At 48.8% G+C, this 24,277-nt stretch overlaps 2 protein-coding genes across 4 annotated transcripts in view; both read right to left on the bottom strand.

Annotated features, from left to right (window-relative positions):
- LOC147091836 (uncharacterized) overlaps positions 1–24,277 on the bottom strand; it is a 1,030,142-nt gene that overhangs the window by 570,819 nt on the left and 435,046 nt on the right. The window lies entirely within an intron of this gene.
- Positions 4,317–23,870, bottom strand: LOC147091849 (uncharacterized). 3 transcript variants are annotated; one of them, XM_085976888.1, is made up of 4 exons: positions 21,707–23,870; positions 6,788–7,933; positions 5,907–6,642; positions 4,317–5,794 (listed from the first exon to the last, which is right to left on the bottom strand). In XM_085976888.1, exon 2 carries the CDS (start codon positions 7,824–7,826, stop codon positions 7,125–7,127), a length of 702 nt encoding a protein of 233 aa, XP_085833014.1. In that variant the 5' UTR covers positions 7,827–7,933; positions 21,707–23,870; the 3' UTR covers positions 4,317–5,794; positions 5,907–6,642; positions 6,788–7,124. The 3 variants fall into 3 exon arrangements, with proteins under 3 accessions (XP_085833014.1, XP_085833015.1, XP_085833013.1); XM_085976889.1 differs by lacking the exon at positions 21,707–23,870 and having other exon boundaries at positions 6,788–6,950; positions 7,055–9,554; XM_085976887.1 differs by lacking the exon at positions 21,707–23,870 and having other exon boundaries at positions 5,907–6,066; positions 6,374–6,642; positions 6,788–7,123.

Here is a 24,277-nt window from a genome sequence, read left to right as displayed (position 1 = left end):
TTATAATCGCTCAACTTTTGGTGGCCGTGCCTTCTGTTGCCTGGGCCCTAAGCTCTGGAATTCCCTGCCTAAACCTCTCCGCTTCGCTGCCTCTCTTTCCTCCTTTAAGATGCTCCTTAAAACCTACCTCTTTGACCAAGCTTTTGGTCACCTGCCCTAATTTATCCTTATGTGGTTCGCTGTCAATTTTTTTGTCTTAAAATACTCCTGTGCAGCACCTTGGGATGCTTTACTACGTTAAATGCGCTATATAAATACAAGTTGTTGTTGTTGTTAGCAGGGAATGAATTCAATGGAATAAAGGTGCAAAGAGATCTGTGATTACAGACACATAAAAGTAGCAACACAAGTTGAACAGGCCATAAAGAATGCAAAGAAAGGACTGGGGCCCATTCCTAGAATAGAATACAAAAGCAGGGAGGTAATGTTGAATTTATATTGAACCTTGGTGAGACCACAGTTGGAGCACTGGGAGCGGTTCTGGTCTCCACTCTACAAAAGGATATTGAAGCACTGGAGAAACTGCTGAAAAGATTGACAAGAACGTTACCAGAATTGAGAGGATGCGACTCTCGGGCACGATTGAGCAGGTTTGGGCTCTTTTCTCTGGAAGAGAAGACTAAGAGGAGTCCTGATTGATATGAAGGGGTTTATAGGGTAGATGTGGGGAAACTGTTTCCACTGATGGATGAGTCAGACAAGGAGGCAGAAATATAAGATCGTCACTAACAGATCAAATAAAGAAGTTCGGAGGAAGTTCTTCACACACAGTGTGGTGAGAATGTGGAACTCGCCGCCACACTGAGTGACTGAACAGATAGCAATGGTACATTTAAGAGCAGGGTTGATGTATCTATGAGAGAAGGGAATAAAGGAATATGAGGGCAGGGTAGGAAGAGGTCATTAGAGTGGGCGGAGGCTCGTGTAGAGTATAAACACTGGCACAGACCAGTTGGGCCAAATGGCCTGTTTCTAGGCTGTCAATTCTATGTACGTACAGCAGGGGTGGATTAATATTCGGGCCCTCGGGGCCCTGGGGTGGATTAATGCTCAGAGCTATGTGGCCCTTGCTCATGGGGTGCATTAAGAACATACATAAGAACATAAGAATTAGGAGCAGGAGTGGGCCATTCGGCCCTTCGAGCCTGCTCTGCCATTCAATAAGATCTTGGATGATCTTCGACCTCAACTCCACTTTCCCACCCAATCCCTATGTTCCTTGATTCCCCTAGAGTCCAAAAATCTATTTTATCCTTGAATATACTCAACGACTCAGCATTCACAGCCATTTGGGGTAGAGAATCCCAAAGATTCAGAACCCTGAGTGAAGAAATTTCTCCTCATCCTTAAATGGCCGATTCCTTATCCTGAGACTGTGCCCTCTAGTTCTAGACACTCCAGTCTGGGGAAACAACCTCTCAGCATCTACCCTGTCAATCCCCCTCAGAATCTTACATGTTTCAATGAGATCACCTCTTATTCTTCTAAATGCCAGAGAGTATCGGCACAATCTACTCAATCTCTCATCCCAGGGATCAATCTAGTGAGTCTTGGTTGCACCGCCTCTAAGGCAAGTATGTCCTTCCTCAGATAAGACCAAACTGTGCCCAGTACTCCAGGTGTGGTCTCACCAAGGCCCTGTACAATTGTAGCAAGACTTCCTTACTCTTGTACTCCATCCCCCTTGCAGTAAAAGCCAACATGCCATTTGCCTTCCTAATTGTTTGCTGTACCTGCATGGTAACATTCTGTGTTTCCTGTACGAGGACACCAAAATCTCTCTGAACACCAACATTTAATAGTTCCTCAATATTTAAAAAAATTCTATTTTCCTATCAAAGTGAATAACCTCACAATTCTCCACATTATACTCCATCTGCCGTCTTATTGCCCCCTCACCTTACCTGTCTACATCCCTTTGCAGGCTGCTTGTGTCCTCCTCTCAGCTTACTTTCCCACCTAGCTTTGTATTGTCAGCAAACCTGAATACATTGCACTCGGTCCCTTCATCTAATCATTGATATAGATTGTAAATAGCTGAGGCCCAAGCATCCTTGCGGCACCCCACGAGCTACAGCCTGCCAATCGGAAATTGACCTGTTTATTCCTACTCTGTGTTTTCTTTCAGTCAACCAATCCTCTCTCCATGCTAATACATTGCCCTCAATCCCATGAGCCCTTATCTTGCTTAGCAACCTTTATGTGGCACCTTATCGAATGCCTTTTGCAAATCCAAATATACTACATCCACTGGTTCGCCTTTATCTACCCTGCCAGTTACATCCTTAAAAAACCTAATGGCGCAGTAATTCCTCTCAGAACGCGTGAGTATGGACGGGATACTCACGCATGTGGCCGGAGGAATTGCCGGTTTTCAGCATGCACAGCGCATGCGGGGAAAACCGGCATTTCTTCTCCTCTGACCCAAGGGGTTAAGAGGCAGAATGCGTGCCACTGCACAGGCAGCGCGTGCGGTGAAATTCGTCGATTTCATTCATGGATTCAGTGAGGGTAAGTCCTCACAACTTACACATCAAAAAAGCAGGAGTAAAGCTGATCGAGAAGCTGCGGAGGAAGAAGTCTTTCATCGTGGAGCTTCTGAAAGTCACTATTTTTGTTTGGGAAAGGGAGGAAAGTTATTTTAAGAAAGGCTGAGGTAAGTTTTAAAATTTTTTTTTGTTTGAAACGGTTTTTCAGTACTGTAGGTAGAAGGAGCAATTGTGGCTGTGGGCAAGGCCTAATTGAATTTGTTGAGTTTATTAAATGTGAAAATGACTGTTTTAAAAAGAATAAAATGCTTACAAAATGAACTTATCAGTAATATTTAGTAAGTATGTATGTCTGTATATATTCCTTGAAGGATGTGCATTTATGTATGTATTCCTTTCAGTACGTGGATGAATGTATTTATGTAATGATGAATTTCTGCAAATGTAATTTATTGGAAAAGGATCTCGGTTTGTGATATTCATCAGGCGGGAAGGATGTGTTTGCAAGCTGTTAAAGCATGCTTCCTGGCATAGGCCGAGTTGATGTTATAGGCACTCAGTTTATTAAAATAACTAACAACTATTTCCATTTACTCTGGACAAGTACATCTGTGTAGTGAGGAGTCCTGTGAGCGAGAAACATGCCCTCTTACAGAAATGTTGCCATGATGCTCTTTGTGTATTTGCTTCAAAGAAATTGGAACACCAGGGGGCAACGTAGAAGATTGAGGAACCATAACCATCTCCTGATCAGAAAGAACAACTACCCACCCCACAGAGTTTACAGGGAGAGGCGATCATTTGAAATGCTGTCCGAGGAGTTGTGTATCAGGAGGCTGCGCTTCTGTAAAGAGGCAATTGGCCGACTATGTGACATGTTGAAGGCGGACTTGGAGCCACGCTTGAAGACCCGCACTGCCTTGTCAGTGAACATGAAGGTAACCACAGCATTGAACTTCTTTGCAAGTGGATCATTTCAAGCAGGCACCGGTGACATAAGCAACATCTCCAAGAATGCTGCGAGGGTCTGCATTCACCAGGTCACAGAAGCCATTTGCCGTAGGATTTCAGATTTCATTAATTATGGTTTGTCCACTCGACATCAGAAGGAGATAGCCTTAGCATTTCATCGCATTGCTGGGTTCCCCAAAGTGATTGGGGCCGTTGATGGAAACCATATTGCATTGAAGGCACCCAAGGATGCACCTGTGACATTCATAAACAGGAAGGGGTATCATTCATTGAATGTAATATTATGTGATGCACACCTCCGGATACTAAACGTGAATGCAGGGCACCGGGGAAATAATCATGACTCCTTCGTCCTCCGTAACTCAAAATTGTATGATTCTCTCAGCAAATTGCCTACAGGATCCGCATGGATATTGGGCGACAAGGGCTACCCGCTAAAACCATGGCTGATGACCCCCTACCGCAATACCAATAATCAGTCTCAGGAGAGATACAACCATGCACACGTGTCCACACGTCAAGTGGTGGAGAGGACAATGGGAGTTCTGAAATCACGCTTCCGGTGCCTGGATAGGTCAGGGGGGACCTTGCAGTACTCTCACCAGAAAGTGGCAAGGATTGTGCTGGCCTGTTGTGCTTTGCACAACCTTGCCCTGCACGAAGGACTGACCCTTAACAATGTTGAAATGGAGGATGAAGTTCGGCAATGTGCATGTTGCCAGGCCTCATGGGGAGGAGCCAAGTGCCGCTGAATCTAAGGCTGCTCGCGAACTGTTGGTAGCCAACACCTTCACACGGTAGTTACGCCCTGTACCTACCCCTCCCCCTGCAAGGCAAAGACAGAAGCAGACACACAAAGTGAAACAGTGGCCTTTTATTGCATCATCAAACACTTTTCATCTTCAATTTCGATGTATAAAGTGAATAACTTGTAAATTTTAAGTAAAGGTTCTGTACTTTTAAAAAATTTCTAACCATGAACAATGAGGAATAAATATTGGAAACAGTTCATTTTTACTTGTCTTTCTTTCTTTGTGCAAGTAAGACATTCAGGATGTTAAGGACCTCTTTTATGCAATTTAAAAATATTAAAGTTAACAGTTTTGAAATCACTTTGTAAACAGGTTTAAGTCATTTGTGTTTGATTCATAGTGAAATTGCAAAATTTAAGATGGGTACTACCTCATGTAATGTTTTCAAACATGTGCATAATGCTAACTGTTGGCAAAGAATGTGTAAACATTTCACAGTAATTTTTACTTTCTTACTGCAATACAAACATTCAAGGTGGGAACTAGCTATTCTCTACTTGTGTAACTGTTGTAAAACTTTTTGAAATAAAGGAAATGTTTAAATTGTTTTAAGATTGACTACTGTGTGTACTGCTTAAACGAAAAGGTTACATATTCCTTCATGCAGAAATAAACATTTAAATATGTAAGAAAACATTAAACATTTCAATAAAATGATAAATATAACAATTTAACGATTTGGCCACTGGTCTCTGTGACTGAGGGTTGAAGGAGGCGGAGTGGGCTGAAGGTGACACCCTAACGTTTCCTGCGCCTTTTCAATGCCCGTGACTGGAGCCCTCCAGAGCAACATGCAAGGGCCCGGTCAGACTTTTCCTGCTCTTCAGCAACGCTCTCACAAAAAGGTTGTTGCTGAGGCAATTCTACATTTCCCTGCATCATGACTGGCGCAGCCGCTGGCTCCAGGGACCAAAGTGGCTCTGCACTGGGACCTGGGAACGGCCCTTCTGCTGGAGTCAGCGTAATGGCAGTAGGAATAGGTTCACGAGAATGAACTAGTGCAATTTTAGTCTCATTAAGCGCCACCAACTGCGATGCCACCTGATTAAGAGAATTCTCAATAAATACCACGAACTGCGATGATATCTGATTTAGTGTCATGCAAAGATTATCGATTCCCTGCCTGATAAGAGTCTCTGGAGTCTACATCCTTCTCAGTGAGAGAGCTCAGCAATTGCCTGAAACCTGCAATATCTTGCTCCTCATCTTGTAGGTGCTGTTGTAATGAATGTCTTTCTGCTCCTCCCACCTGCACTGAAGTGTCAATATGGTGTCTGTCTGTAGAGCTACAGTCATCAGTGACTTGCACAGAGCCACAGGGGCCAGGAGATGGTGAGATAGTGGGCAGCGACACAGGGTCTATACACTCCTGCTGCACTTGCTGACAAAGGACAGGTTCCTCCTGTTCCTCAACCAGCTCAGTAACTGCTGCCACCACAGCAGAAACACCTTCCCCAATGCCCGCTGCGGCCGCTGACTCCACGCACTGCTCATCCCACGTGTGAGAGGTACTCTGTCCAGCTGTGGGAATGAAGCAGAAAACATTTGCAAAGGTAAAGCACGATGTGCCACATCACAGATATTCAGCACACACCTATCCTCCTTCAACATATAGCTGGGCAGGCCAACTCACTTTGAGGGTCATCAATGTTTGTTTGAGATCCTTCCGCAGGGCGATTGCTAGCAAATCCGCACATCTGTTCGACCCGTTCCTCATGTTCGGTCAAAACCCTCAGCATGGCAACACCACCTCCTGTGCGTGTGCGTTCACTGGTATTGTGAGAACTCTTACTCTGATATTACAGAAGAAAAAAGAGAATCAAACAGCTGCATTTCTGACATGGTCAGCAAAGGCTTTGAAGACTGGGTTGGGTGTTCCTTAAAATTTCTGATTGAAGTTTTACAGCTCAAAGCACTGGAATCAAGATAAGAGACAATAGGTAACCCTGAGCTGGCCCCAAAGCCATAAAGTTTTATTGCTAGCTCAGGTGACTTTACCAAGAAGTAACTTTAGAAAATTAAATGCAGAAGCCTTTTGAAATCCAGTTAAATGAAACTCTTTGCAATGTAACAGTACACTTTAGTTAAAACTGTACAAACCCTGACAGATCGCAGCAAGTCACTGAATTTCTTGCGACATTGTTCTGCTGTACGTGGAATGGTGGAGGTCGCGCTGACAGCTTGTGCAACTTCCGACCACGCGGCCATCTGACCTTTTTGCGGTGCCCTCGACTGCTCATTCCCCATGATGCGCAGGCACCTCGCCTCCACCTCGTTGAGGAGATTGCTGAGGTCATCCTCAGTGAAGTTCTGAGTTCTTGTAATGACGTGAATTGTGCTCATTCCAGCCATTTCACTTTGCTAATTAACTGAAAAGAATGAAAAGAATGTTTTCAAGGCTTTAAAAACTGCTTAAATAGCTTCAATTCTCTTAAAAACTATCTAAGAATCATCAAAATCATTTAAACGTTTTTAAAAGTTACCAAAACAATGATAAAAATACAGATAACCTACCTGAACTGCTGCTCTAAGTACCAGTCCTCTCCAGCTGCTTGGAAAGATTGGGGGCATGTCCTATGGAAATTAGACCTAAAGGGGCGTGTCTCAGTTGCACTCCACGCTGGAGGCTTCGCGCTGGCTGCACACCTGGGCGGCGTGACGTCAGACGCTGTGGTGTCTACAACAATGTGTTTAAAACAAAGTTGATTTATTTGACATATATCCAGAATATTAATAACTCTGGGAACTGGGCTGGAGTTTATCAGCAGAAACAATCCCCACCTGTCAGAATGAACATGGTTCAGTCCTGGATGTGATTAACAGCAGCAACAACAGAATCCAACCCCTGCAATCACTTGTGAACTCGCTGGTGTGTCAGTAGGTTGGATGAACGATTGAATCCCTTCCCACACAAAGAGCAGGTGAACGGCCTCTCCCCAGTGTGAACTCGCTGGTGTGTCAGCAGGGTGGATGACTGAGCAAATCCCTTCCCACACACGGAGCAGGTGAATGGCCTCTCCCCAGTGTGAGTGCGCTGGTGTCTCAGCAGGGTGGATGACAGAGTGAATCCCTTCCCACACACTGAGCAGGTGAACGGCCTCTCCCCAGTGTGAACACGTTGATGGCATATCAGTTCCCCGGAACTTTTAAAGCACTTCCCACAGTCCGAGCATTTAAAAGGTCTCTCCCCAGTGTGAACTCGCTGGTGTGTCAGCAGGGTGAATGAGCGAGTGAATCCCTTCCCACACACGGAGCAGGTGAACGGCCTCTCCCCAGTGTGAGTGCGCTGGTGTACAGTTAGGTCAGATGACTGCCTAAACTCAGTCCCGCAGTGCGAGCACCTGAACGGTGTCTCGTCAGTGTGAACACGTTGATGGCGTATCAGTGCCTCGGAACTTTTAAAGCACTTCCCACAGTCCAAGCAGTTAAAAGGTCTCTCATCAGTGTGAACTCGCTGATGTGTCAGCAGGGTGAATGAGCGAGTGAATCCCTTCCCACACACAGAGCAGGTGAACGGCCTCTCCCCGGTGTGAACGGTGCTTTTTGCTTCCATATTCAAAGGCCGATGATATTCAGTTCCTGATGAATCGAGCGACTGTCAGATCTTGACGTGATGTTTGGTTTAAGTTTCCCGTCTGCAAATCCTCCCCTTCTAATACCCTGTAAAATGAAATTAAAACAGGGAGCATGAGAGAGAACCCACTAAAGAGAGAGAGAGAGAGAGAGAGAGAGAGAGGGGGGCGAAGGAGATGGACTTTATACATCTGCAACTCGACCAGAACTTTGACAGAACCTCCAACACCTAGAAGGACAAAGGCAGAAGGTGCATGGGAGCACCATCACCTCCAAGTTCTCCTGCTCACACACCATCCTGACTTGGACATATATCACCGTTGCTACATCATCACTGGGTGAAAATCCTGGAACTCCTTACACAACAGCATTGTGGGAGTACCTTCACCACACGGACTGCAGCGGTTCAAGAAGGCGGCCCACCATCACCTTCTCAACGGGAAAATGGGGATTGGCAACATATTCTGGTCTTGCGAGCAACGCCCACATCCCAAGGATGAATGAACTAAAACAAATCTGCAGATGTAAACTGGATTAGAAGCCTCTACAGAAATACTTGTTCCTAAAACAATACTCTTTTACATTGTAGGGGCAGTGTCTGTGTAACAACCTAATCTCCCCCAGAATCCACCTCCCTTGACAGTCTCACATTGGAAATTGTTGGGTCCTCCTGGGCTCAGAAGTACTGGGGGTTAAACCCAGCAGCTTCTCCTCCATCTCAAGAATCAAGCAACAAAAAGACCTACACAGGTGGCCAGGGACCTACCTTCCGTCAGCCTGCAATAAAACTCTTCCCCACAGCTGCTGACTAATGGCGGCCGCAGCACCCACAATTCCCCGCGCCCCAGAAACCACTCTATCCAACGCGCTGATTTACCCGCTGAGAGTGCGCATGCTCCCCAGGGCCGCGGGCCATTCTGGGAGCCTGGCTCCTGTCTTTTTCCCCCCCGAGTTGGACTCAGTGGAACCGGCTGAAGAAACCGGGAAGCGGCGGTTCGGATGGGGGAGGCGCTGCACCCTGGGTTTCCTGGTGCCAGGGCCCTGGCCGCACGTCCGCTGGGCCCGGCTGCTCTGATTCTGATTGAGTTTTTTGATGAGGTAACAGAGAGGGTTGATGAGGGCAATGCGGTTATCGTGGTGTACATGGATTTCCAAAAGGTGTTCAACAAAGAGCCACATACTAGGCTTACCAGCAAAGTTGATGCCCATGGAATAATAGGGACAGTGGCAGCATGGATATGAAATTGGCAAAGTGACATGAAACAGAGAGTAGTGGTGAACGGTTGTTTTTCAGACTGGAGGAAGGTATACAGTGGTGTTCCCCAGGGGTCGGTACTAGGATCACTGCTTTTCTTGAGATATATATATTAATTAATGACTTGGATTTGGGTGTACAGGGCACAGTTTCAAAATATGCAGATGACAAAACTTGGAAGTATAGTGAACAGTGAGGAGGATAGTGATAGACTTCACGAGGACATAGACATGCTGGTGGAATGGACGGACACATGGGAGATGAAATTTAACAAAGAAAAGTGCGAACTGATATATTTTGGTAGGAAGAATGAGGAGAGGCAATATAAACTAAAGGGTATAAGACTAAAATGTGTGCATGAGCAGAGAGACCTGGGGGTATGTGTGCACAAATCGTTGAAGGTGGCAGGGCAGGTTGAGAAAGCAGTTAAAAAAGCGTGCGGGATCCTGGGCTTAATAAATAGAGGCATAGAGTCCAAAAGGAAGGAGGTTATGATGAACCTTTATAAAACACTGGTTCGGCCTCAACTGGAGTATTGTGTCCAATTCTGGGCACCGCACTTTATGAAGGATGTGAAGGCCTCAGAGAGGGTGCAGAAAAGATTTACAAGAATGGTTCCAGGGATGAGGGACTTCAGTTACGTGGATAGACTGGAGAAGCTGGGGTTGTTCTCCTTAGAGTAGAGAAGGTTGAGATGAGATTTGATAGAGGTGTTCAAAATGATGAGGGTTCAGGACAGAGTAGATAGAGAGAAGCTGTTCCCATTGGCGGAAGGGTCGAGAACCAGAGGACACAGATTTAAGGCGATTGGCAGAAGAACCAAAGGCGACATGAGGAAAAACGTTTTTACGCAGCGAGTGGTTAGGATCTGGAATGCACTGCCTGAGAGGGTGGTGGAGGCAGATTCAATCAAGGCTTTCAAAAGGGAATTGGATAAGTGCCTGAAGTAAGAAATGTGCAGGGTTACGGGGAAAGGGCGGGGAGTGGGACTAGCTGAAGTGGTCTTGCAGAGAGCCGGCAAGGGCTCGATGGGCTGAATGGCCTCCTTCTGTGCTGTAACCATTCTATGATTCTATAAAATATTAGAAAGTTTGTTCCACAGAAGCACAGGGTTGATCTGCTTTTATTGATGAATTTAAAAAGTCTCTATTAAAACCTGAGCCAGTGTGTTGTGAGCCAAAGAGTGATATACCTATCAATTCATTCCATGAAAAGCGACGAGTTAAGATAGTAACTATCGGTTTTTATTGGCTAAATAACAGAGCCCACCCTCGTGGGTGATCGGTTCCAGCAAGGAAGAATACTAGCCAAGCAATCACCTTTATACCTGGGCAAGCAGGCGGAGCCATGGGCGGAGTCAGCTGAGGTATGCCTAGGTATAACAGCGTGCGAGGCAAGAGGTAACCTTGTGTAGTGATAACAACAGTGTAAACAATAACAGTGGCTTACCACATTCACCCCTTGTTTAAAATTGAGTCCGGCGGGGTGAAGTGTACTGCTAGTTCGTGTATGTCAGTCTATCAGGAGGCCTCGTAAGCCTTTCTGACCAGCGCAGCAGCGGCGGCGGTGCAGTATCCGATGTTAATGCTGGTGTCTGCGTGGTCGACGAAGGCCCCTGGGGTTCCGGCATGCCGCCTACAGGAGCTGGATTTGGGGGAGTGGTGGGGGATAACGGTGGTGTCTCAGGGGTGCCCGAGGGTGCGAGGTCTCGCAAGGAGACTGTGTCCTCCCGCCCGTCTGGGTATTCCACATAGGCATACTGGGGGTTGGCGTGCAGGAGGTTCACCCTCTCGACCAGGGGGTCTGTTTTATGGGTCCTCACGTGCTTCCACAGCAGGACGGGCCCCGGAGAAGTCAGCCATGTTGGTAGCGAGGTTCCCGTAGTCGACTTCCTGGGGAAAACGAACATTTGCTCATGGGGGGGTGGCATTAATGGCAGTACCCGGATGGAATGGAGCGCTGCCGGGAGGACTTCCTGCCAGCGAGAGGTTGGGAGGCCCTTAGACTTTAGGGCTAAGAGGACGGCCTTCCAAACTGTCGCGTTCTCTCTTTCCACCTGGCCGTTCCCCCGGGGGTTGTAGCTGGTGGTCCTGCTCGCAGCAATACCTCTCGCGAGCAGGAACTGGCGAAGTTCCTCACTCATGAAGGATGAGCCCCGGTCGCTATGTATATAGTTCGGGAACCCGAACAAGGCGAAGAGGTCGTTCAGGCATTTGATGACCGTGGTACTGGTCATGTCTGGGCAGGGGATGGCGAAGGGGAAACGGGAGTACTCATCAATGATGTTGAGGAAGTACACATTACGGTCAGAGGACGGGAGGGGCCCCTTAAAATCAATGCTCAAGTGCTCGAAGGGGCGGGTGGCCTTGATCAGGCTTGCTCTGTCCGGCCTATAGAAATGCGGTTTGCGTTCGGCACAGACTTGGCAGTTCCTGGTCAAGGTCCTGACCTCCTCGATGGAGTAGGGCAGGTTGCGGGCCTTAATGAAGTGGTAAAGTCTAGTGACCCCGGGGTGGCAGAGGTCGTTGTGGAGGGTCCGCAGTCTATCAACTTGCGCGTTGGCGCATGTACCTCATGATAGAGCATCTGGGGGCTCGTTGAGTTTACCAGGCCGGTACAAGATATCGTACTCGTAGGTGGAGAGCTCAATTCTCCACCTCAAGATCTTGTCGTTCTTGATTTTGCCCCTCAGCTTGTTATTAAACATAAAAGCAACCGAACGCTGGTCGGTGAGGAGGGTAAATCGTTTGCCTGCCAGGTAATGCCTCCAGCGTCGTACCGCTTCCACAATCGCCTGGGCCTCCTTCTGGACAGAAGAGTGTCGGATCTCAGGGCCCTGGAGGGTCCTTGAGAAGGCCACAGGTCTCCCCGCCTGGTTAAGGGTTGCAGCTAGGGCGAAGTCGGATGCATCGCTCTCCACTTGGAAAGGGATGGACTCATCCACTGCGTGCATTGTGGCCTTCGCAATGTCTCCTTTTATGAGAAGGCTGCGCATGCTTCTGCTGTCAGGGGGAAGGAGGTGGACTTCATGAGGGGTCTGGCTTTGTCCGCATAATTGGGCACCCATTGGGCATAGTAAGCGAAGAGCCCCAGGGTTCTCTTCAGTGCCTTTTGACAGTGGGGAAGGGGAAGCTCCATGAGGGGGCGCATTCTTTCGGGGTCGGGGCCGATGACTCCGTTCTCTACTACGCAGCCGAGGATGGCAAGGCGCGAGGTGTTAAACATACATTTCTCCTTATTGTAAGTGAGATTCAGCCATTGGGCCGTACGGAGGAATTTCTCCAGATTAACATCATGGTCCTGCTGGTCATGGCTGCAGATGGTGACGTTATCTAGATAAGGAAACGTGGCCTGCAGCGCGTTCTGGTCAACCATCCGGTCCATCTCCCTTTGGAAGACCGAAACCCCGTTGGTGACGCCGAAGGGAACCCTAAGGAAGTGGTAGAGGCGGCCATTCGCCTCGAAGGCGGTATACTGGCGGTCCTCAGGGCGGATAGGGAGTTGGTGATAGGCCGACTTAAGGTCGATGGTGGAGAATACCCGGTACTGTGCAATCTGGTTGACCATGTCAGATATGCGGGGAAGGGGGTATGCGTCCAGCTGGGTGTACCGGTTTATGGTTTGGCTGTAGTCGATGACCAGGCGGTTTTTATTGCTGGTCTTAACGACTACGACCTGGGCACGCCAGGGACTGGTGCTCCCCTCGATGATGCCCTCCTTCAGGAGACGCTGCACCTCAGCTAATAAAAGCTCTGTCCCCGGCGCTGTACCGCCTGCTCTTGGTAGCGACGGGTTTACAGTCGTGGGTGAGGTTAGTGAACAAGGAGGGGGGCGGGACTTTGAGAGTGGAGAGGCCGCAGGTGGTATGCGGCGGGCGGTTTAAAAACTGCTGGTTGTAGACTGAGAGTGGGGGGGAGGGGTCCACAGTATGCCAAAGTGACGCTTTGGAGGAGGCATTGGAAATCCAGCCCTAGTAGGACGGCAGCGCAGAGCTGGGGCAGGACGAGAAGTTTAAAGTTTTTATACTCCGTGCCCCTAACCGACAGGGTCACCACACAGTATCCGCTGACGTCTGTTGAATGGGACTTCGACGCCATCGAGATCCGATGGCGCATTGGCCGGACAGTGAGGGAGTAGCAGCGCACCGTTTCTGGGTGAATAAAGCTCTCCGTGCTCCCGGTCGAACAGGCAGGTCGTGGCGTGGCTGTTTACCTCGATGTCCATCATGGACCTGGACAGATGATGCGGGAGAGCTTGGTCAAGCGTGACGGAGGCCAGTGTATGGCTGAGTGAGCTGCTGTCGTCGGCAGGTGAGGCGGTGGTCGGGTCTGGAGACAACATGGCGGCCGAGTGCGGCGAACAAAATGGCGGAGAAGATGGCCGCCCCCACAACTCACGAGGTACTGCTGGCGTCTGTGGCCTTGATCAAAGATGGCCGCCCCCACAACTCACATGAGGCACTGCTGGCGTCTGTGGCTTTCCCTCTGCAGGCGTTCGCGAAGTGGCCTTTTTTTCTGCAGCCGGAGCAGGTCGCGTTCCTTGCAGGGCAGTGCGCCCTTTGATGTCTCGCCTGGCCACAGAAATAGCAGCTGGCGGCCCGATCGCGGGGCTCCGCTGCCGCAGCAGGTCCCGGGGGTGGCGGTCCCGATCGATTCCGGGACACCGACGCCGTAGTAGGTCCCAGGGGCGGCGGTGCAAGGGGTATTGCGGCCGGAGTCGGGCCAGAGTCCCACGGTCGCACAGCACTGTACCCGGAGTACGCCTCGAGGTCCCGATGGGCCACTTCCAGGGAGCGAGCGAGGGCTGTAGCTGCTTTCAAGTCGAGGTCCTTTGATTCAAGCAGTCTTTGTCGTGAGTAGTCGGACCGAAGGCCTTTCACGAAGGCATCGCGGATATTTCCTTCAGCATGTTGTGCAGCCGATACAGCTTTAAAGTCACAGTCCCTGCCGAGTGTTTGTAGCGCCCGTAAAAATTCATCTACAGACTCTCCTGGCTGTTGCGAGCGGGATCTTAGGAGATGTCTGGCATACATTGAATTTACTGGGCTCCGGTACTGCTCTTTCAGCAGGTCAAGGGCCTCCTCGTATGTAGTAAGGTCCCGGATGAGTGCAAATACTTTAGGGCTCACCTGGGCGGTCAGAACTCTTAGTTTGTCGGCTTCCGATGGCACGCCGGAGGCTACCAGGTAGGATTCAAAGCAGCTCAGCCAGTGATCGAAGTCGAGGGCTGAATTCGCTGCCTGTGGATTTAGATCCAGGTACGGCGGTCGGAGGGCTCGCAGCCAAGTCGGCTGCTGGGGCTGGTCAGTCATTTCAAAATTTAGCCAATAAAATTGATATACCTATCAATTCATTCCATGAAAAGCGACGAGTTAAGATAGTAACTATAGGTTTTTATTGGCTAAATAACAGAGCCCACCCTCGTGGGTGATCGGTTCCAGCAAGGAAGAATACTAGCCAAGCAATCACCTTTATACCTGGGCAAGCAGGCGGAGCCATGGGCGGAGTCAGCTGAGGTATGCCTAGGTATAACAGCGTGCGAGGCAAGAGGTAACCTTGTGTAGTGATAACAACAGTGTAAACAATAACAGTGGTTTACCACAAAGAGCCTTGTGTCCAATGAGGGGAATAAAGGCCCACAGCCTCCCCTGGCCCCAAACAAGGGACTAGAGAAACTCGCTGTCCTGCGGATCAGACAATCAGCCGGCGCTAGTCCTGCCCCTCGGGCTCCCCGATTGGTTGGAGGACCCATCGCCGGCTCGCTCCTCCAGCCCCGCCCCGCTCACTCCCTATTGGTCGGAAGCTCCCGTCAATCAGGCCGCGGGCCCGGGTCACGTGTCCCCGAGGAGATCACATGCTCCGTCCAACTGATGCCGCTCAGTCCGGGGCCTCGCGGACTCTCGGGTTTTTCTATTTCTTTTTATTCTCTCCTGATCCCCCTGTCCCCCCCACCCCACGTGATTCTCCACCCAATCGGAGCGGAGAAAACTCACTTTGTGTCACCGATCGCGACTCTGGAACTGACACCAAGGCCTTTCCCCGGAATGCCCCGCGTCGACTCCGTCTGGCAGGATCCGAGTGCGCAGGCGCAGCTCTGAATGGGGGAGGGGGCTGGTCTCCTCTGGGCATGCGAGGTTGTTGCCCTTGGTGACCGGGAGGGGTCGCTGTGCCAGACTCGGTCCAAACCGCTGCTCCCTGTGCGCATGCGCGGACTATCGTCTGTCAATCAACCATCAGCCAGAAGAGGTCGCTGGTGAGACCAGTGAAGAAAGAAACACTTGCATTTCTATAGCGCCTTTCACCACCAACGGACGTCCCAAAGTGCTTTACAGCCAATGAAGTACTTTTGAAGTGTAGTCACTGTTGTAATGTAGGAAATGCAGCAGTCAAATAGCACACAGCAAGCTCCCACAAACAGCAAAGTGATAATGACCAAATAATCTATCTTTTTGTTAACTCTGTTTCTCTCTCTACGGATGTTGCCTGGCCTGCTGAGTGTTTCCAGCATTTCCTGTTGTTATTTCAGATTTCCAGCATCCGCAGTATTTTGCTATTATCCTTTTGTTACATTGATTGAGGGATATTTAGAATTTTATATGTTTCAATGAGATCCCCTCTCATTCTTCTAAACTCCAGCGAGTACAAGCCCAATCGACCCAATCTCTCCTCATACGTCATTCCTGCCATCCCAGGTATCAGTCTGGTGAATCTTCGCTGCACTCCCTCCACAGCAAGAACATCCTTCCTCAGATAAGGCAACCAAAACTGCACACAATGCTCAAGATGTGGTCTCACCAAGGCCCTGTACAACTGCAGCAAGACATCCTTGTTCCTGTACGCAAACCCTCTCACTACGAAGGCCAACATACCATTTGCCTTCTTAACCGCCGGCTGCACCTGCATGCTTACCTTCAGCGACTGGTGCACAAGGACACCCAGGTCTCGTTGCACTTCCCCTTCTCCCAATCTATTGCTGTTCAGTTAATAATCTGCCTTCCTGTTTTTGCCACCAAAGTGGATAACCTCACATTTATCCACATTACACTGCATCTGCCATGCTTCTGCCTAATCACCCAACCTGTCCAAATCATACTGGGCTTTCTCGGCATCCTCCGCACAGCACACACGCCCACCCAGCTTTGTGTCGTCTACAAACTTGGAGATATTACATCTAGTCCCCTCGTCTAGATCATTTATATATATTGTGAATAGCTGGGGTCCGAGGACCGATCCCTGGGGTACCCCACTAGTCACTGCCTGCCACTCGGAAAAAGACCCGTTTATTCCAACTCTGCTTCCTGTCTGCCAACCAGTTCTCTATCCAAGTCAGTACCTTGCCCCCAATCCCATGTGCCTTAACTTTACACGCTAATCTCTTATGCGGGGCCGTATCGAAAGCCTTCTGAAAGTCAAAATACACCACATCCACTGGTTCTCCCTTATCTATTTTACCAGTTACATCCTCAAAAAATTCCAGTAGATTAGTCAAGCACAACTTACCTTTTGTAAATCCATGTTGACTTTGTCCGATCCTGTCACTGTTTTCCAAGTGCTATTACATCTTTTATAAAATGGACTCTAGCATTTTCCCCACTACCGATGTCAGGCTTACCGGTGTATAATTCCCCGTTTTCTCTCTACCACCTTTTTTGAATAGTGGGGTAACATTAGCTACCCTCCAATCCATGGGAACTGTTCCAGAGTCTACAGAATTTTGGAAGATAGACTATTACTCGGGCCACTTCCTTAAGTACCCTAGGATGTAGATTATCAGGCCCTGGGGATTTATTGGACTTCAATCCCGTCAATTTCCCTAACACCATTTCCCTACAAATACTGATTTCTTTCAGTTCCTCCCTCTCATTAGACCCTATGTTCCCCGACATCTCTGGGAGGTTATTTGTGTCCTCCTTTGTGAAGACAGAACCAAAGTACAGGAAACTTCGCGATATCCGGCACCGACGGGACCGAGCTGCTGCCGATCTATCCAAACTTCCGGATAGACCAGCGCTAATGTTGTAGGATACGGAGGTTTTCATCTCCGTATCTGACAACAAGCACTGTTGCTGAGCAACAGCTTGTAAACATTCGGCCCATACCTTGGAAGCGTCTCTGAAGCTGTTGCTAAGCTACAGAGATATTTTCCAGAGCCTGCCTGGTAAAAGAATGCTAGAAGAAAAAAAACCTAACCAAAACGGCTGCTGATTTCTGCTGTTAGATCGAGGTTTACAGACATACAGGAAACTTTGGCTTATCCGGAGGTTGTATGTATTTAATTGGTCTGTGATTTATTTGTTCCCCATTATAAATTCCCCTGATTCTGACTGCAAGGGTCCTACGCTCGACTTCATTAAACTTTTTCTCTTCACATATCTATAGAAGCTTTTGCAGTTTTTATGTTCCCTGCAAGCTTACTCTCATACTCTATTTTCCACCTCTTAATTAATCCCTTTGCTGAATCCTAAACTACTCCCAATCCGCAGGTTTACTGCTTTTTCTGGCCAATTTATATGTCCTCTCCTTGAATCTTACGCTATCCCTAATTTCCCTTGTTAGCCACAGTTGAGTCAACTTTTTTGTTTCATTTTTATGCCAAACAGGGATGAATAAATTCTGCAGTTCATCCATGCGGTCTTGGAATGTTTGCAATTGCCTATCCACCATCAACCCTTTGAGTGACATTCCCCAATCAATCCTACCCAACTCGCGCCTCATACCATCGTAGTGTCCTTTATTTAAATTCAGGACCCTAGTCTCTGAGTCAACTACTTCACTCTCCATGTTAAAAGAATTCTATATTATCATCGCTCCGACCCAAGGGGCCTCGCACAACAAGATTGCCAATTAATCCTCTCATTACATAACACCCAGTCTAAGATGGCCTAATCTCTAGTTGGTCCAGGAAACCATCCCGTATATACTCCAGGAATTCCTCCTCCACAGTATTGTTACTAATTTGGTTAGCCCAATCTATATGTAGATTAAAGTCACCCATGATAACTGCTGTGCCCTTATTACACGCATCTCTAATTTACCGTTTAATGCCATCTCCAACCTCCGCATTACTGTTTGGGGTTCTGTATACCACTCCCACTAACGTTTTCTGCCCCATGGTATTTCTCAATTCTACCCATACAGATTCCACATCATCAGAGCCAATATCCTTCCTTACAATTGTGTTAATCCCTCTTTAACCAGCAATGCTACCCCACCTCCTTTTCGCCTTTCTTTCCTGAATATTCAATACCCCTGGATGTTGAGTTCCCAGCCTTGGTCACCCAGGAGGCATGTTTCCGTAATCCCAATCATATCATATATATCTGTTTACCTCTATTTGCGTAGCTAATTCATCCATTTTATTAGGAATGCTCCTTGCATTAAGACACAAAGCCTTCAGGCTTGTTTTTTTAATGCTCTTAGACCTTTTAGAATTATTATTTACTGTGGCCATATTTGATTTAAACCCTTGATTTCTCTGACTGCCACCTTTGTTTTTCTCCTTCCTGTCTTTTCCTTCTTTCCTTGTTTCCCTTTCCTGTCTCCCTGTTCAGGTTCCCAGCCCCCTGCCATTTTAGTTTAAACCCTCCCCCAGAGCACTAGCAAACACTCCCCCAGGACATCGGTCCCGGTCCTGCCCAGGTGCAAACTGTCAGTTTTGTACTGGTCCCACCTCCCCCAGAACCAGTCCCAATGTCCCAGGAATTTGAATCCCTCCCTCTTGCACCATTCTTCTAGCCACGTATTCATCGGAAATATCCTTCTATTGCTACTCTGACTAGCACATGGCACTGGTAGCAATCCTGAGATTACTACCTTGGAGGTCCTATTTTTAAATTTACCTCCTAACTCCCTATATTCATCTTTTAGGACCTAATCCCATTTTTTACCTATATCGTTGGTACCTATATGCACCACGACAACTGGCTGTTCACCCTCCCCTTGCAAAATGTTCTGGATACATCCTTGACCCTTGCACCAGGAGGCAACATACCATCCTGGAGTCACGTTTGTGGCCACAGAAACGCCTATCTGTTCCCCTTACAATAGAATCCCCTATTACTATAGCTCTCCCACTCTTTTTCCTTCCGTCCTGTGCAGCAGAATCACCCACGGTGCCAGGAAGTTGGCTGCTGCTGCCTTCCCGATAAGCCATCCTCCCCAACAGTATCCAAAGCAGCCTATCTGAGAGAGAGGGGGATGGTCACAGGGGACCCCTGCACTACCTGCCTGCACCTACTACTCTGCCTGGCGGTCACCCATTCTCTTCCTGCCTGTGCAGCCTTTACCTGCGGTGTGACCAACTGCCTAAATGTGCTATCCACGACGTCCTCAGCATCGCGAATGCTCCAGTATGTATCCACTCGCAGCTCCAGCGCCGCAATGCCGTCTCTCAGTAGCTGCAGCTGGATACACTTCCCGCACACATGGTCATCAGGGACACAGGAAGTGTCCCTGATTTCCCACATAGTGCAGGAAGAGCATACCACAGCACAGAGCTCTCCTGCCATGCCTTACCCTTTAATTCATTCAAATTAAATTAAAAGTGAGGCAGGTATGGTGACCCAGGAGGTGGGGGAGCCTCAGCCTTTGCAATTGTCCAACAGGTTTGAGGTTCTTGCGGCCTGTATGGATGAAAGCGGTGGCTGCAGGGTGGGTGAGCAAACTGACCGTGGCACCAAGGTACAGGAAGCGATTCAAGCGGGGGGAGTTAATAGGAATATAGTGGTAATAAGGGATAGCATAGTCAAGGCGATAGATACAGTTCTCTGCGGCCAAGAGCGAGAGTCCAGATGGCTGTGTTGCCTGCCCGGTGCCAGGGTTCAGGATATCTGCTCTGGGCTGGAGAGGAACTTGCAGTGGGAGGGGGAGGAGCCAATGGTCGTGGTCCATGTAGGTACCAACGACAGTTAGAACTAGGAAAGCGGTTCTGCTGAGAGACTGTGAGCAGCTAGGGGCTAAATTAAAAAGCAGAACCTCAAGGGTAATAATGTCTGCATTATTACCTGAGCCACGAGCAAATTGGCATAGGGTAAATCAAATTAGCGAGATGAATGCGTGGCTCAAAGACTGGTGTGGGAGAAATGGGTTTCGATTCCTGGGGCACTGGCACCACACTGGGGAAAGTGGGATCTGTATCGTTGGTACGGTCTTCACTTGAACCGTGCTGGGACCAGTGTTCTGGCGAGTCATATAACTAGGGCGGTAGAGAGGGTTTTAAACTAAATAGTGGGGGCAAGGGATCAAATTTGGGAAGACGTGGTAAATCAAAGAGTAGAGACAAGGCAATAGAGAAAGGTATTAATGTGGGAAATGATAAATAGACCGTGACAGGAAGGGATAGAGAGGACAAATCTAAGAGTAAATCAACAGTTAAGGCTAGAGGTTACAAAAATAAAAAGGACAAAACTAAAGGCTCTGCATCTGAATGCACATAGCATTCAAAACAAAACAGATGAACTGACAGTGCAAATAGGAATAAGTATGATCTGATAGCCATTACAGAAACATGGCTGCAGGATGACATAGATTGGGACCTGAATATTGAAGAGTACGTGACATTTAGGAAGGACAGAAAGCTAGGAAAAGGTGGAGGGGTGGCTCTGTTAATTAATGATGGTATTAGCACAATAGAGAGGGATGACCTAAGTTCAGGAAACCAGGATGTAGAAGCGATTTGGGTAGAGATGAGAAATGATAACGGCAAGAAGTCACTTGTGGGAGTGGTGTACAGGCCCCCTCACAGTAGGATGGAGTATAAAGGAAGAAATAATGGGAGCTTGTCAGAAATGTATGGCAATAATCATGGGGGATTTAATCTACATAGAGACCGGAAAAATCAGATGGGCAAAAGTAGCCTAAATGAGGAGTTCATAGAATGTTTTCAGGATAGTTTCTTACAACAGCACGTTCTGGAGCCAACCAGAGAGCAGGCTATACTAGACCTGGTATTGTGCAACGAGATAGGATTAATTAAAGACCTCATAGTGAAGGAGCCCCTAGGTAGCAGCGATCATATGATTGAACTTTACTTTCAGTTTGAGGGAGAGAAGAGTGGGTCCAAGACTAGTATTTTAAAATTAAATAAGGGCAATTACGAGGGCATGAAAGCAGAGCTAGTTAAAGTGAACTGGCAAATTAGGTTAAGGGCTAGGTCAATAGAGATGCAGTGGCAGACATTTAAGGGGATATTTCAGAATACACAGAATAGATACATTCCAACGAGAAAGATAAATTCCAAGGGGAGGACCCACCATCCATGGTTAACTAAAAAAATTAACGATAGTATCCAACTTAAAAAGCATATAATTGCGCAAAGATGGCGGGCAGGTCAGAAGATAGGACAGAATATAAAAAACAGCAAAGAGTGACTAAAAGATTAATAAGGAGAAAAATTAGAGTACCAGAGATGGCAGTTGAATTGTACAGGTATTTTGTATCGGTCTTCACCATAGAGGATACAAGTAACATCCCAGAAATAGCTGTAAATCAGGAAATGGAAGGGAGGGAGGAACCAGTGTGTATCTGAGTCAATGGGAGTCTCTCTGACCTTTCTCCCCAGTCCATCTCCAGGACCAGTGTGTATCTGAGTCAATGGGACTATCTGACCTTTTCCCCCAGTCGATCTCTGGAAGCTCTTTGAATCGGAAGAGTTCTCTCCGGTTGGTTCTCTCACAATCCTGTGTTGGTTCACCTGCTGTCGTTCCTCAGTCTACAATCCCTGTTTACTCTCAGCTGCGGACCTCTCTCAATCACTCAGTCTTTCACCGGGAGATCTAATTATGGCAGGACTGAAAATAACAACATGAATAGTGTGAAGTAATGTAATGTAGACATTTCTTCTGCTTAATAAAAATAAAAGTTTGGGTTCGAGTACTTCTGTCCGATGTTGTCCCTTTTCTCAGATCCCCGCCACGCCCGCCTGGGCTTCCAGCAAATCACCAAAGTTCTGGATAGAAATGTACAATTTCCCTGTGCTTTAGGCAAACCGAAGCTGGGGCCATCTTTCCCAGGTAACACACTGTCTGATCTCACTGGGCCCATTCTCCCCGGGTTACACACTCTGATCTCACTGGGCCCATCCTCCCCGGGTTACACACTGTCTGATCTCACTGGGCCCATCCTCCCCGGGTAACACACTGGCCTAGAAATTGGTTATAGCCCCGTTTGGGGCGCTAGTCCTGGCGATGCACAAAGTTTAGTGCCAGGTGCAATTTAGCGCCACCTACCGCGATATTGGGTTGTAGCGCCCCAAGGTGATTGTGGCGCCAAATCAGGCGTTACACGGGACTCTTAAGGCGCTAACCCAGCGGCGCAACCCAATTTTGCGGCGGTGGGGCGCAGTGAAGCTGCTGTCAATAATCACTTCCCCCAACACACACTGGCGCCGGCCAGCTCTTAAAGGGGCGGCTCATCAACCATGGGCACAGATGATAGCCCTTGTCCCCAAGAAGCCAGCCTCCTGGGTGAGTCGGGGCCTCGAAAAGTTCCGTTCCAGAAGTCCTGCGAAGGATGAAGGCGTCGTGGCTGCTGCCTGGGAACTGTGCAGTCACAGCGAGGATCAGCTGTCGCTGGTCACAGACCAGCTGCACAATCAAGGAGTGGAAACCCTTGCGGTTGCGGACATCCTCCGGATTGAATACAGGCGGCGGCAAAGCCATGTTCTTGCAGTCAATGGCACCCTGCACCATGGGGAAGTCCGCCATTGCAGCGAAGCCCTCTGCGCGCTCCCGCTGCTTGTCCGGGGTCATTGTGAAGGAGATGTACTGCCGCCTCCTTTAAAGCAGGGCATCAGTCAGTTGACGGCTGCAGCAATGCTCTGCAAACCGCAAGATGTTGGCTATGTCCCCAGATGCAGCCTGAAAACAGCCGCTCGCGTAGAATCTCAGGGCAACAGTCATCCTCACAGCCACCGACAGAGATGTCCTGCACCTTATCCGAGGCTGCAGATCCTGCCAAAACAGGTGGCACAGCTCAGTCACCACCTCCTTTCAAATCGCAGCCTTCTGACACACGGCTCCTCCGACATGTTCATGTAGGAAAACTGCTGTCGGAAAACCCTGCCAGTGTAAGGTCTGGTGTGGCGACGTCTTTTGCCCCTCCTCCGTCTGGCCATGCCCGCCCCCCTGTCCCTGCATCTCAGTGCCCTTTCAAATGACTCAGCAGCAGGATGTTCCCCTCCAATGCAGCCCCCATCAAAAGTGTGCTCAGGAAGTTTTCCCGTTGTAAAAGCTCACCAACGGCAAGGCGATGGTCAGAAGGCTGAAGTTCCTCTGCCTGCGCGGGCTCAGTGGTCAAAAGGCTTTCTGTGTGCAGCTCAGCAACTCTTTGTAACTGTCGAAGAAGTTGTGCTCCAGAACTGGCTCCTGCTTTTAAACCACACCAGTCCCCTTTAAATAATGCCCCCCCCAGGCCGAGAAGGACTTGGGAACGTTCCAGCAAGCTGTCACGATTAGCGCTAGGCGTTACAGAGGTGGGAGCCACCCAATTTCCGGTCTGTGGCGTTAAAAAGGCGTTGCACACTGAAATTATGTCATAATCAGCCTGCGCCCGTGAGCGGGCGCGAAGATTAAGCGCCGGCGCTAAGTGCATGCTCAATATGGGGCGAGGCGCTAATTTCCATGTGCCCGGCCGGAAATTGGCTAGTGCTCCAATTCTCGGCCTCTTTAGGCGCTAATTGGTAGCTCTAACAACCGAATTTCTCCCCCACTGTCTGATCTCACTGTACCCATCCTCTCCGGGATGCACACTGTCTGATCTCACTGGGCCCATCCTCCCCGGGTTACACACAGTCTGATCTCACTGTACCCATCCTCCCCGGGTTACACACTGTCTGATCTCACTGGGCCCATCCTCCCCGGGTTACACACTGTCTGATCACACTGGGCCCATCCTCCCCGGGTTACACACTGACTGATCTCACTGGGCCCATCCTCCCCGGGTTACACACTGTCTGATCTCACTGGGCCCATCCTCTCCGGGATGCACACTGTCTGATCTCACTGGGCCCATCCTCTCCGGGATGCACACTGTCTGATCTCACTGGGCCCATCCTCCCCGGGTTACACACTGTCTGATCTCACTGGACCCATCCTCCCCGGGTTACACACAGTCTGATCTCACTGTACCCATCCTCTCCGGGATGCACACTGTCTGATCTCACTGGGCCCATCCTCTCCG

Source organism: Somniosus microcephalus, unplaced genomic scaffold (genome assembly GCF_052327205.1).
Source record: "Somniosus microcephalus isolate GS21.2 unplaced genomic scaffold, FLI_Smic_1.0 unresolved_chr3, whole genome shotgun sequence".
Classification (NCBI taxonomy): Eukaryota; Metazoa; Chordata; class Chondrichthyes; order Squaliformes; family Somniosidae; genus Somniosus; species Somniosus microcephalus.
This window is presented reverse-complemented; position numbering and strand designations above follow the sequence as displayed.